The sequence below is a fragment of the Ovis canadensis genome, chromosome 17 (assembly GCF_042477335.2).
Source record: "Ovis canadensis isolate MfBH-ARS-UI-01 breed Bighorn chromosome 17, ARS-UI_OviCan_v2, whole genome shotgun sequence".
In the NCBI taxonomy this organism is placed as follows: domain Eukaryota; kingdom Metazoa; phylum Chordata; class Mammalia; order Artiodactyla; family Bovidae; genus Ovis; species Ovis canadensis.
Window position 1 is genome coordinate 72,286,651 of NC_091261.1, and position 13,946 is coordinate 72,300,596.

Sequence of the window (13,946 nt, forward strand, 5' to 3'; positions counted from 1 at the left end):
CAGAGTTGGGGGGAAGGAAACTGGTCAGAGTCTGGAAGTTGTGCTGTCAGCGGTGGGGAATGACGTCAGGCGGGGAGCTGGGGGGGCTTTGGGAACTGGGCAGGAGATCTTCAACAGCTGAGCAGCACAGTGCAGTGGACTGGGAGTCAGAAGTTCTGAAAGTTCAAACCACAGCCAACTATTTGCCCGCCACATCCTTGGGGACAGCTTTCTCCCTTTCTTCGGGGTACTTCATCTTCAGAATGAAAATGCTATACCTCTGGTGAGACATCAGGAGTCACTGCAGGTTTGTAAGCAGAAGAGTGATGGGAGAAATGCTGGGAGCAGATAAGCATGAAGGGTGAATGGAAGGGCAGAGGTCAAGGGTAAAAGAGCAGCTGGTGTCCTGTGGGGCGGTGAGCACCTACAGCCCTGGCATCAGGTGAGACTCCTGTCTCAGCCGCTGCCCGCCTGGGTGGTCCTGGGGAGTTGCCCTGATCACAGAGCGTCCAGGGACACAAGATCTACCTCCCTCAAAAGATCCGGAGACACAATGAGATGACTTCCTTAGCCCACAGCACAGCACCAAACAGACTGTAAATGCTGCCTTGCTTCCTTCCTTCCTCTAAAAACAGAAAGACAACTAGGAAAGGAAAATCAACTGGACCTGGTGCATGACAATCAGAGAAAGAGGAGAAAGACGCGTTAAGGGATGCTCCGAGGATTCCGTCATACAGGGTCAGAGAATATACAGGACAAGCACCAGAGATGGAGATGTAAAAATGGATAGTTGGTTTGAAGGCAAAAATAAAATAACAGGTCTGGTTGTGGATGCTTGAATCTGAAGAGACATGAAAGCCAAGAAGTGTGGAAGGCACAAATCAAAAAGGTAAAACCAGAGCCTGGAAGCCACTTGGCGTAATTGGACTGGGGTGAAAATGGACGTGCTCTCAGTGAAGAGCAATTTTAAAGCCAGAAGAGCAGAGGGCCCAGGCCATGTCTTGGAGAACCAGCAGAGTTAACTGGTCAGGAGAAGAGAGAGCAGTGAATAGCAGGAAGGGCACATGGGATGGGAGGAGGGAATAAACCAGGCACATGCTGCCATCAGAGAAATGAGAAGATGGTGGGAAAGAAAGGCTAGACAGCTGTTCCAAGACCGGCTCACAGGAAAAAAAGGCCAGAGAAAAGACTGTTTTTAAATCACAATTAAGAAAACCTTTGGTGGGACCTCCCTGGTGGTCCAGTGGTTAAGAATCTGCCTGCCAATGCAGGGGACACGGGTTCAATCCCTGGCTGGGAAACTAAGATCCCATGTGCTACAAGGCAACCAAGCCTGCGTGTTGCAACTGGAGAGCCTGTGCACCGCAACTACTGAGCCCGTGTGCCACAGTGAAGACCAAGCACAGCCCCCTAAAAAGAAAGCAAGCAAGCCACTGGTGTCTTCTAAAAGTGTTATGTCAATATACTGGGGACTGTCACATTCCAAAGTTAAGGAAGAAAGGGGCTAAGAAGAAATGGAGGCCACAATACAGGCCCACTGGATGGAGAAGACAGAAGGACAACCACAGGTGTAGAAAGCACCAAGGGTGTTCAAAAGCAAAAGGGAAGGTTAAGCATAGACGTGAAAGTAGCTGGAAGTATCTCAGGTTCTTCAACTCTCTGTAAAGACATCAGGCAGCTCCAGCAAATGAAAACATTCCTAAAGAGAAAAACCTGACACTGGAGAGGCGCAGAACAAAAGCAGGAGGGGAGGGAGGCTGAAAGAGAGAGTTCAAAGGAAACAAAGGAATTGCTCCAGAATGAAGCTTGTGGAATAGACCCCCTTAGCCACTGTGATGCTCTGCCTGCAAGAAGACAGCAGCTGGGAGCTCGGGCCTGGATGGAAAACCCTGATGACAGCTTCAAGGCTGCCATCCTAGGGCATTTTTAAGCACGAAGTTGGAGCCCTGGTTGGGGGCTGTTGTTCAACATGGGTTTGCTTAGTCACCCAGCGGAAGATTTCCGCTAGAGATCACCAGCAAGAATCATTATTCGAGGCACAGCTTTGGGGTGCAGTTAAAAGTCTTGTCTCCATAAAAACCTAACCACCTCCAAGGAGAATTTATAGCTCCCCTGAGCGGATGTAATCACTTTAAAGAAATCAAACCAGACTGTGGGTTTGAAGATAGGCACGAGCTCCTTCCGGAGACACGCTGGCTGGCAGAGTTGCTGGCAAAATCCAGGACATCTGTGTGGCTGTCAGCAAACTGCCTGCAATGCCCATGCAAATGGAGAATAGTTTCAGACCATGACAGGGAAGAGATGCTTGTGTATAATGGAAGAAGGATGGGCTTTGAAGAAAAACCAAAATACTAAGGAAAACAAGCTTTAAAGCGCTTTGTAAAACAGAACCCCAGTGAAGAAGGTGTGCTGGGTTTATCTGTGTGCATTTTTTTTAAAGTCAGAAAGTTAATAACTGAAATCTTTCTGAAATTCATTACTACGATCTTGAATGACATCGTTTTAAGCAAGTCTGTAGGGAGGTTGCAGGGACTAAAATGTGCATTCGCCAAGCCTCCAACAGGGACTCCAAATGAAAAGTGCATGAGAATAAAGAGGGACATATCAAAGCAAAGCCTGGAACATTCCTCCATACTTTTTAAGCGTCAGAGATCTGTTCCCTACTGAATATAAGCAAAGGGTCCAAAGCCAATACAAGTCTCTTGCTACTGAAAACAGCTCACACTTGACAAAACACAAAAACATACGTTGTGCCTACTGTGTGCCAGGCACTTTGCTGGATTCTGGGGCTACAGTGAAGAGAACAAAACAAAAAGGACTACATGTCTTTGCAGGGCCACAGACTCACCCAGACTATTTTCTTAGATAATGTGCATACAGCAGACATAAACAGCAGGGCTGAAGTGTATCTATTTGTTCACCAACAGTTTCATTTGAACAAAACCATAACTCATAATGGGCTTCCCAGGTGGTGCTAGTGGTAAAGAACCCACCTACCAATGCAGGATTCATGCTTTTGAGCTGTTGTGCTGGAGAAGACCCTTGAGAATCGCTTTGACTGCAAGGAGATCAAACCAATCAATCCTAAAGGAAATCAGTCCTGAATGTTCATTGGAAGGACTGATGCTGAAGCTGAAACTCCAATACTTCGGCCACCTGATGCGAAGAACTGACTCACTGGAAAAGACCCTGATGCTGGGAAAGACTGAAGGCAGGAGGGGAAGGGAGGCAACAGAGGAAAAGATGGTTGGATGGCACCACTGACTCGATGGAAATGAGTTTGAACAAGCTCCGGGAGCTGGTGATGGCACAGGGAATCCTGGTGTGCTGCGGTCCATGGGGTCACAAAGAGTCGGACACAACTGAGCAACTAATCTGAACTGAACCAATGAAGGAGATGTAAGAGGAGCAGGTCTGATCCCTGGGTCAGAAGGATTCCCTGGAGGAGGAAATGGCACCCCACTCCAGTATTCTTGCCTGGAGAATCCCATGGACAGAGGAGCCTGGACGGCTACAGTCCATGGGGTCACAGAGTTGGACATGACTGAAGCAACTTAGCACACACACTCTCACGCATGATACACAGGTGGTGAATTCAGGTTTCAGGTCACTTGCACATCACAGGGACAAAATGGCAGGATCATAACCTACCTGGTCATTTATTTAGTGTCAGTCTCATTTTAACAGAACTTTAGTTCATTTCACCAAATCTAGAAATATTGTCCACCTCTTCGCAGTCATGAGCAGAGATATGCAAGAGACACAAGATGTTTACAGAAAAGGGCAAATTCATTTTACCACAGTAAATGTGGCTTTTTAAAAAAAGAAAGGTGGGGGAGAAAGAAAAAAAGATGGAGAATCTACAGAGAAGAAAAATCAAAGCTTGGGTTTGCAACATTTTGATCACACCACATGACCTAGAAGAAAACCATCAATCTGAATTTATTTCAGGAGCAAAGGAGGAAAGAACCAAAGAGTTTCAGAAGAGACTTTGTATATTTTAAGATGCGTCAAGATCGGAAGTAATTTGTAAGTGTCTTCTGGGAGAAATAGCTGAAAGAACACTCAGAATTTTACAGAAAACCAGAAGCCTGGCATACAGACAAACAAAATGTACCCATCAGAGCTAAATTCTCAAAGGCACTGCAATTTAGAGCTCTGGTTGACTCTAAAGACCTCACACAGTAAGAAGGAACTAATCCCAAATTTATCACCTTCTGGGAAAAAACTAAGGTACAACCACTAAAACAATGCCTTGCTGTTGGATCAAGCTTTACCTTCAGAGGACTTAGATTTTAACGAGTTTCTGCTTCCACAGACCTAAGTTCTTCTATAACTGTTTGCTCTGCTCCCAGCCTTATTCCCCTGGCCCCAACTTTAAAGGGCATTTTTTAAAAAAATTGACTGGATTTAAGAAGCAGGTACATAAGAGATCTAGAAAGCAGGCCACCAGCTGTTTGGATCTAGCTTCAGTTTAAATGAAACGATAATGCCCTGACTGAGTGCCTGACAATTCATCACCCCAGCCTGACCTCTGAAGAGGATATAGGAGAGTTCAGACATGATCTTGTTTCTCTCCCACTTCCCCTGAAAGCCAACTCAGTTCTCCCTCATTTTGTTGTTAATAATATATAAAACATGAACTTAATTTGACATGTCATGGAGTGAAACCATCAGGTGAGCATTTAGAGTCAATCTTCTTTCCATGGCCAGAAAGGTCAGGTTAGGCACCTTCCTTCTAAGTTCTTATCCTAACCCTACCAATGGGATCAGGAAAAACTCCCTGCTGCCACAAGCGGCAGGAAGGACTTAGTTTCTTTAAGCATTGCCTAAGTGAACTTAACGAATCCAGATACCCAATGCACCAGATGCCCAACTGGCTGCTACAATTTTTTAAAAGTTCATAGTCACTTTCGTTTCCCTGGCGGCTCAGTGGTAAGAATCTGCCGGCCAGTGCAGAAGACACGAGACACAGGTTTAACCCCTGAGTCAGGAAGATCCCCCGGAGAAGGAAATGGAAACCCACTCCAGTATTCTTACCTAGAAAATCCCATGGACAGAGGAGCCTGGCAGGGTACAGTCCATGGGCTCGCAAAGAGTCAGACACGACTGAGAGACTAAGCACGCACGCACACACGGTCACATTTTATGGGAAAAGTGGTTGATGCAAATGACTGCCCCAGTTATTTTAAAGTGTAATATAAAAATGGGTCTAGATTACAAAATTACTCACCATTTACTTCTTATAATTATTTCTTACATTTACCAAAAAGGGTTGATATTTTAAAATTTTAATTAAAACCAGTACTTTTCAGACTTTAAACATGCTAACCAAAATCATGCAGGATAGATAATAAAGATTAAAGATGAGTAGGGAGTTTCCTGGGAGTCAGTGCTTAGGTTTCAGAGCTTTCACTGCTGTGGCCCAGTTCAATCCCTGATCAGGGAACTGAGATCTAGCAAGCCATGTGGCATGGCCAAAAAAGAATAAAGATGAGTAACAACCATCACTTTTTAAAAAAATATAGAATACCAAAAAAAAAAGTTAATATTAACAATAATCCACAAAAATAGAGAAACAAGCATGCACAAGGCTATCCACTGTACTTCTTTCATTTGCAAACTATCCAAATGCAGATCAATAAGCTGAATAAACTATGGTACATCCCCACAATGGAGTATTATGCAGTAAAAATGAGTGAAGATTATCTGTAGACACTATTGTCCGGTGGATCTCCAATGTAACAAAAAGACAATGCTGGGAAAAAAAAGGGTGTAAAATGTTGCAACTATTTATCCACGAAAGGATGGGTTATGAAATTACAGATACATATTTGCTTATGCTTTTTGAAAGGCAACGATAAGCTACAATTTTTTTTAAAGGGCTATAAATATAAGGAGGAAAAGATGGGAACAGAAGATAGACTTCTTTGAATGTATTTTTTTATATCTGACTTTAGAATCAAAGGTAATATTTTATATAATTACAAATAAAATTTTATAGAAAGAAATTTCTGAAATTCAAATATAAAATGAAACAACCTAACTGTATATCCAGTTAGAAAATAACCATATAGAGAAGAACTATTACAAATGAATTGAAAGAACAGTAATATGACTCTATTTCTCTGAAGGAACTACCTTAAGGATTAAAAAATAAAAACTAGGAAAACAAACTGTTTTCAGTAATCATATTATTACAGGTAGTGGAAGTCTTATAATTCTGAGCCCTAAATTTGAATTGGAAGTTTCATCTGGACTCATAAGTTATTTCAAGAAAATAACTTTTTCTAGCTCCACCCACTGAGAAGGCAATAACCAACATTATAGCAATAAGCACTTCTGGCTCCCGGACTACAGTCTCTAAATACCACTTCCCAAGAAAGGAAGGAAGAGAAGGAAGGGAAAAAAGGGAGGAAAGAGAGAAGCTAACTCACTCCTTAGAGAAATGACTGATTCCAGTTCTGATATGGGAAATGTATTACCTGTAACAATTTATTAAACCAGAAAGTTAAGGAATCTAGCAAAAACTACTAAAGTTGTACAGGAAGGAGTAGAAGCCACCTGCAGAAGCTCCCAGTGGCAAAAGCTAAAATAATTTGAGCAACAAAAACGATGATGAATGCTGTAAACAGACGCACACGGAACGTGTTAAAAATTCATGAGTAGGGCTCCTCTGGTAGTCCAGTGGTTAAGATTCCACTTTGCAATGCACTGGACACCAGTTCGATCCCTGGTCTGGGAGGATCTCACATGCTGTGGAGCAATTAGGCCCATATGCCCACAACTACTAAGCCCCAGCCTGTGAGCCACGACTCCTGAAGTCCATGCAGCTAGAGACCGTGCTGCACTACAAGAGAAGCCACGACACTGAGAAGCCCACGCGCCCCAACTAGAGAGTAGCCTCCGCTTGTCACAGCTAGAGAAAGACCATGCACAGCAACGTAGGACCCCTGCACAGCCATAAATAAAGAATGAAAATTAAAATGTAAGGTGCCAATGCAAAAATAAAGTAAAAATAAAGACGTACAAAACGTTTTTTAAAATCCATGAGCACATATTGACAGAAAAATTTTTTTTGGAGAATGCTATTTTGAAAACTACTTAGTAAAAAGGAAGAGAATCAAACATTTATCTTGTCTTTGGTGACAAGCACCTCCTGACACACCAACATATATGCAGTCCTGCTGAGGAAAAACTGGATCTGACGAAGCTTCTAGATAGACCAACCTACAAAAAATACAGGGGACTTCCCTGGTGGTCCAGTGGTTAAGACTCCGCGCTCCCAATGCAGGGTGCATGGGTTGGATCCCTGCTTGGGGAACGAAGATCCCACGTGCCATGCAGCACAGCCAAGAAAGAAAGAAGGGGGAGGTGGGGGTGCTAGCCTGTTCTTAGAGCCTCCCACATGAGAACATTTAGAGGCTTAGGATTTTAAAACAGAGATCCAGGGGGAACTTATTTGAAAAATGATCCAACAACAACAACAAGAGACAACTAGTATAATGAGAACAATGACTACTATTTGATGAATCTTCATTATAAGTGGAATGTAGTGTAAAAAGACTGGCCAGGTAACATCAATTGTTAATGTTGGGTGACAGGTATATACTGCTACAATCAGATGATTCTCTCTGCACTTGTATATATTTGAAATTTTACATAATAAAAAGTTTTTTTAAAAAATAGGTTTTTCATTCAAACTCTGATGTAAGATCTCTGAAATTTCTGTTCTTATCCATCTCTCAATTCAAAGTTCCTTAAAGACAAAACCCTGTCCATCTTGTTCACCAGGGTGTCCATGGTGACTAACCCAATGCTGGTATAAAGGAATAAACATGAGGTCAAATCTCTGGTCAAGAACACAGAGCAAAGCCCATGACTGTTCTATTCTGTACCCACCCTCAGTGCTCCAAGTCAATCAAGGTTCGTGGTACAGAATGTTGGACAATTTACTCAGCCTCTCTCAGCCTGAAGGCTCTTCCCTCATCTGTAAAATGGAAATAATATCTTGCCAAGGCGATCTGACATATGGTGGTTAAAAGGACTCCATGTGGCCATTTACTTGTTCATTCATTCCACAGATATTTATGAATCCTACAGTCCATGGCAACCCACTCTAGTACTCTTGCCTGGAGAATCCCATGGAGGGAGCAGCCTGGTAGGCTACTAGTCCATGGGGTCGCAAAGAGTCGGACACGACTGAGCGACTTCACTCACTCAAAGTCCTACAAAAAGTGTGTAATGATCATTCCCATAAACAGAATAACGATAATATAATAACATAAATATTAGCTAAATGTAAACACTCATTCAACAAACATTTATGGAGCTTCTGCTGGTTACTAGGCATGCTGCTTAAAGGTAACTATGAAGATAGATACAGCACACACACACACAATTGTTTTTCAGGACGTTTTCTGTCAAAGGGATGACAAGGGAGAGAACAAGGTTACAACGGTGACACGTCTCACTGCAACAGGGACACAGCCCACTCCCACTGTGGACATTCTCCTACCCAAGCTGGTTTCAGGAAAGAAATCAGTTAATCTCTGAAAAGGTATAAACTTCCAGATTATACCTTATAAAAGGTATAAGCTCCCAGATTAAAGCCACATCGAGCTAACTGTCTTTTACTTATTCGCTGCAGCAAAGCTATATATTCTTCCTAAAGACCCCAGCCAATGCTGGAAATCTTCCGAAGAATTAGGTACTTTTATGTTTCTGGGATTTTGCCAGCAGTCCAAACCAAAAGAGCCAAATCCATGAGCCAAATGGCTCATTCATTTAATATTAACTGCCAACTCCTTTCTCCTAGAACATAACGCCAACTTTTTTGAAAAAGCCCCCTCAGCAACTTGCTCCATGTCAATCAACGACCAAATTAAGAAGAGCTGCAAATCCAAGTGAGTATTTGAGATCCAATCCCAAACACAAGACTAACTTCCCTTCCACTAAGATTAGGATTTAATAAATCATGTAAAAAAAATTTTTTTCATAACTTACCTCAAATTCTTCCCAAAAGCCTTGTTTGACTTTATCTGTGGTCTCAGCTAATTTGCTTAGTTCTCGAACCCGACTTTCTATTTCAGCAGCATTGATACGAGTTGTGTTGAGGGGCTAATCAAATTCAGCAGTCGGTGCAAAATGAAGAAAGTATTACAGAAAAAAGCGTCAATGCAAAAAAAAAAAAAAAGACTTCTATGTTGGCATTCATAAAACCAAGGACAGGAAGTTCACAGTATTCACAATAAAAGTTTTCAAATAGAGTTTCACTTTCCTTTCTGTTCAGTCAGGAAATACCTTTCTTGAATCTCCACGTACTTTACTCTGCTGATATAAATTTGAACCTATTTTTCTTTATAAATAGACCACATGTTAGAGATGATGTCATTTGCCACTAAGTAATGAGTGAGTTTTAAAATAGTAGTAACTCCCAAGTGAAAAGCAATGATCACCTAAAGATAATCAAAGCTGGATTTACAATGAAAACTTTATCAAAACTTTGCTTTAAAACCCCGTAAGGCCTTTTGAATTATATATGAAAACAGTCGTGAAAATGATGTAATGTCTAGAATTCGTTTACAAATACTACGGAAGAAGGTAGTGACTGGACTAATAAATGAAACAAGACTTGATGAGCTGATATAATTGAAGGTGGATGATGGGTACATGGAGGTTTATGATACTATTCTACTTCCATCTGGAATATTTTATGTTGGGACTTCTTTAATTGTATAACGAGGTGGAGTTTAGCTTTCCAATATGCTTACCTGCTTGAGTTGTAGTACTGTGCCCAATGTTTCTACCATAGGATTCTTCTTGTAATGCTCCACGAGGTCTGTCAAAGAGTCAAACCGTTCTCCTCCACCAACATCATATTTCAGTTCCTTTCATGACAAAAAACAACAAAAAAATTACGCTCATGACCTTTAGGTTAAATGACTGCTTTTCCCCACTCAAGTACAGAGACTAACTCTCCCCCGACTAGGTAGTCTTGAAAACCGATGGCTTCATAACCGCAGTAGCTGGGAAAACGAAGCAGCTCAGCACAACTGGAGCAGACAAGATGAAACTGGAACACTGTCCAGACCAGTCCCCAGAGAATTATCACTATTTGATCTGTTTAGCAGCTCCCTGTTTTCAGAGCTTGTCTTTGAACCTGACTTAGAGCCTATTTAGCCCTGCCTTAAGGGGATCTCCCCAAAACAATCCGCAGCAACTGTTTAATATCACAGCTGCCTGAGGCAGCAATACCAGTCAGTGCTTTATAAGAGACTGAGCAAAAACCTAAAAGGAAAATCCAGGCAACGTCCATAGCGGGCTCTGAAAACCTCCAACATACTCTTAAGAATCCAGAAGGACATGTGCACGTGCAGGGCTATGTGAAGTTCAGGAAAGATCCAAAAAGGCCCTAATCTTTATCTCTGGCTGATTCTGAGGTTGTGTACAAGCAGGAAGTGAAGGCTAAGGCTGAGTTTTAAGGTATCAGAACACTAAAAGCAGATGTGCCCCAACACACACACACACACACACACACACACACACACACACACACACACACACACACACACACAGCTATGCTGGCACAGTCTGGGAGATTTAATGTTTCACGGCATTTAAGGAAATCTCTGTCCAACCATCAGGTGATCACTATGCTACCCAAGCAGAGACATCAGTGGCCCCACATGACAAAGAATATAGGAAAGTCAATAAACATACAAACAGCAACAACTATAGGAACAATAAAAAGCAGCAACAACAAACCCTGGGAAAGGAGGACATCAGACTTCCAGAGCTGCCACATAATATTGCTTTAACTGTCTAGTTTCCAGGAATTTCCTGGTAGTCCAGTGGTTAGGACTCCAAGTTTCCACTGCAGAGGGCCCAGATTCAATCCCTGGTTGGGGAACTTAGATCCCACAAGCCATATGCATGGGGGAAATTTTTTTAATACGTAAAATACTTTGCTGTCCACCTGAAACTATCACAACATTGTTAAATGGCTATACTCCAATACAAATTTAAAAGTTTTAAAAAGTAAAATGTCTAGTTTCCAACAAAAACTCATGAGCCATGCAAAGAAATAGGAAACTGGACCATTTTTTGGGAATGGGAGGAAAGCATTCAGTAGAAATTGTCCTTGAGAAAGTATAGACAAAACTTTAAACCAGCTAGTATAATAAAGGAAACTATACAAATTAAAAGAAAATATGAACATCACGTCTCATCAAATAGAGAATATCATGAAAACTTTTACATAAATGCATTATTCACGATAGCCAAAATGCCCATCAGTTGTTTAATGGATAAACAAAATGTGGTATATATCCATACGACAGAAAGTTTGACAACAGAGTTTACTGACACATGCTACAATATGGATAAGTCTTGAGAAACATGCTAAGTAAAAGAAGTCTGTCACAAAAGGCCACATATTACGTGAGTCCATCTATATAAAATACCCCAAACAGGCAAATCCATTGAAATGAAGAGATTAGTGGCTGCCAAGAGTGGGGGAAAGGGGGAAAGATAGGGAGTGACTGGTAAAGAACACAGTTTCTTTTCGGGGTGATGAGAATATTCTGGAATTAGTGTTATTGGCTGCATAATTTGTAAATATAGTAAAAAAAAAAAAAAAACAACCACCAAACTGTCCACCCTAAAAAGAGTGAATTTCATGGTGTGTGAATTATATCTCAATAAAGCTGTTTTTTTTAAATCTTATGAAAAAACCAAAGCAATAAGTGAATACACAGTTACTATTTAAGAAACTATGTCAGTGTATATTATCATATGTGAAATAGATTGCCAGTCCAGGTTCGATGCATGAGACAGGGTGCTCAGGGCTGGTGCACTGGGATGACCCTGAGGGATGGGATGGGGAGGGACGTGGGAGGAAGGGTCAGGATGGGGAACACATGTACACCCATGGCTGATTCATGTGAATATATGGCAAAAACAACTACAATATTGTAAAGTAATTAGCCTCCAATTAAACTTTTAAAAAAAAAACCTATGTCAAAACAAAGTTTGATGTAGTTGACCAAAAACCTAACCTCCTCAGTCTAGCCACCACATTAAAAATAAGAAATGGTGAGTTCAATTCTCCCAGCCTTAACTGATATGAAATCACATGTAGTCACAGGCTATACTGTGCCAACCCAAGGGAGGAGCTGAGGCCGTCGCTTTAGAAATTCAGACGGAGGCAGATTACAGCTGCAACCATGTCCAAGTAGATTGAGATACTGTGGGGCTGGGAATTCCCTGGCAGTCCAGTGGGGAGCACTCCACACTTTCACCACCAAGGACCAGGGTTCAAGATTCTGCAAGCCACGTGGTGCATCCAAAAAAAAATAAAAAAAGATACCACAGGGCAGAAGGTGACTTGCTAGAGACACACAGGAAATAAGTAATATAATAAAGCCATGAAATGATGAAAACAGTTATAATTAACAAGGTACTCAAAGTGTAGAAGCCCTCGCCTAAATGAACAAAGAAAACCTGACTTTGCAAGAAATGGTGTTGGTCTTCTCCCAATTGAAAAACCACCCAAAGATGACATTTCAGAAGACTCACGGTTCAGCTGGGGCTTTACCTGACAGCGGATCATGACGTGGGTCACTTTAGACTTGGCATCATTGCTCTCCCCTTTGTCATCTCCAGTTCGGACAGAGAGAACAAAATCTCCAGGGTGGCTCTGGCTCTCACGCACAAGAAAGCTACCATGTTTTCCTTTTTCAGTTAATAATTTTTCTGCTTCTTTCCCAGAGAGGTGTCCATGAAACCACCTAATTTTTTTTTTAAATGACAATCAATTGAGTTCTGCAATGAGTTCACAACATCCTTTTATAAAACTACCATCCACAGTCATCTCTCAAAACAATTTAAAATAGACACATTCGTCCAAGAGACTGACCCATCCCACTCAAGACTGAACCTGCATCCCCAGCATGCAGGAAAAAGGATAAAGATGTTATGAGTAACCATTAAATTCCTTAAATGAGCCCAAAGTCATTTGAACACAAATATCCTCAATCTTCCTTATTTTCTTTTAAATCCCTCATCTTTTAAAAAGGCAGTCTGCCATTTCTCCACTGCCCAACTCTAAAATGACCAACTATTTAATCACAGTCATTTAAAAAAATTATAATAGAAAGTTATGGTAGTGACAGAGAATCATGTGAATGTTTGCCCTTGCTTTGGCATGCAAACACTCCATAAAAAAGGGATCTGCGTTAGAAATGAATTCAAACATTCCAAGCTTTTCCAGATTTTCAACTTATACTTCAAGAGCCTCCAAGTTTGCTGTCCACATATTTGGACTATCTGCTGGGTTATCATTTCAAATTTTAATGCACATGAGACCTGGAGTAGAGGCAAAGGATTGGGCTAACGATGTGAACTCTCATACCTTACAACCAGAGATACCAATACACTAAGTCAGAATGGGGCCCAGCAATTTGCATTTTTAACTAGCACATTAGAGTCCTAATGTAGGCGGTCTAAGGTCAGACTTTAAGAAAATACTACTCTAAGTTACTATAGAAAATATCTTAACATAGTCATATTAATAATGTGGCTTTTTCCCTCAGGATCTTGGTGAGGAAACAAGTATGATCTGCACGTAGTGCTAATCGCTCATCACTGAAGGTATATGTATCAAGATATTTTTCATCCACTCTCAGCCAAAGAGTAAAATTAAGAAATAAACTGCAGAGAGTTGGCTGACAGTCTTTTGCTTAATAATCTGGCTGGCAAACAAATGATCAGCATAAAATAACAATGACATGAAGGTATAAAGAGAAGAAACCTATCTGAAGATGGAAAATATATAAACCTAATTAAGAGACCCTGATTTGGTACTGAGTCAGAAAGGGGACCGAGAATGCAGAAGAAAACCAATAAAATCAATACAAATAAATCTAGCCCCAGCTTTCATCAGCTTAGTTCCAAAATAAGGGAAA

The 13,946-nt window shown here is 41.3% G+C and overlaps 1 protein-coding gene across 2 annotated transcripts in view; it reads right to left on the minus strand.

The window, feature by feature from the left end:
* The window catches only part of PTPN11 (protein tyrosine phosphatase non-receptor type 11), a 67,830-nt gene that overhangs the window by 30,373 nt on the left and 23,511 nt on the right, over positions 1-13,946 (minus strand). For both annotated transcript variants that reach the window (XM_069558140.1, XM_069558141.1), the window contains exons 4-6: positions 12,578-12,770; positions 9,753-9,869; positions 8,986-9,099 (exon numbers count right to left, since the gene is read on the minus strand). In XM_069558140.1, the coding sequence (XP_069414241.1) occupies positions 8,986-9,099; positions 9,753-9,869; positions 12,578-12,770 (424 nt within the window). The remainder of the gene's footprint in view (positions 1-8,985; positions 9,100-9,752; positions 9,870-12,577; positions 12,771-13,946) is intronic.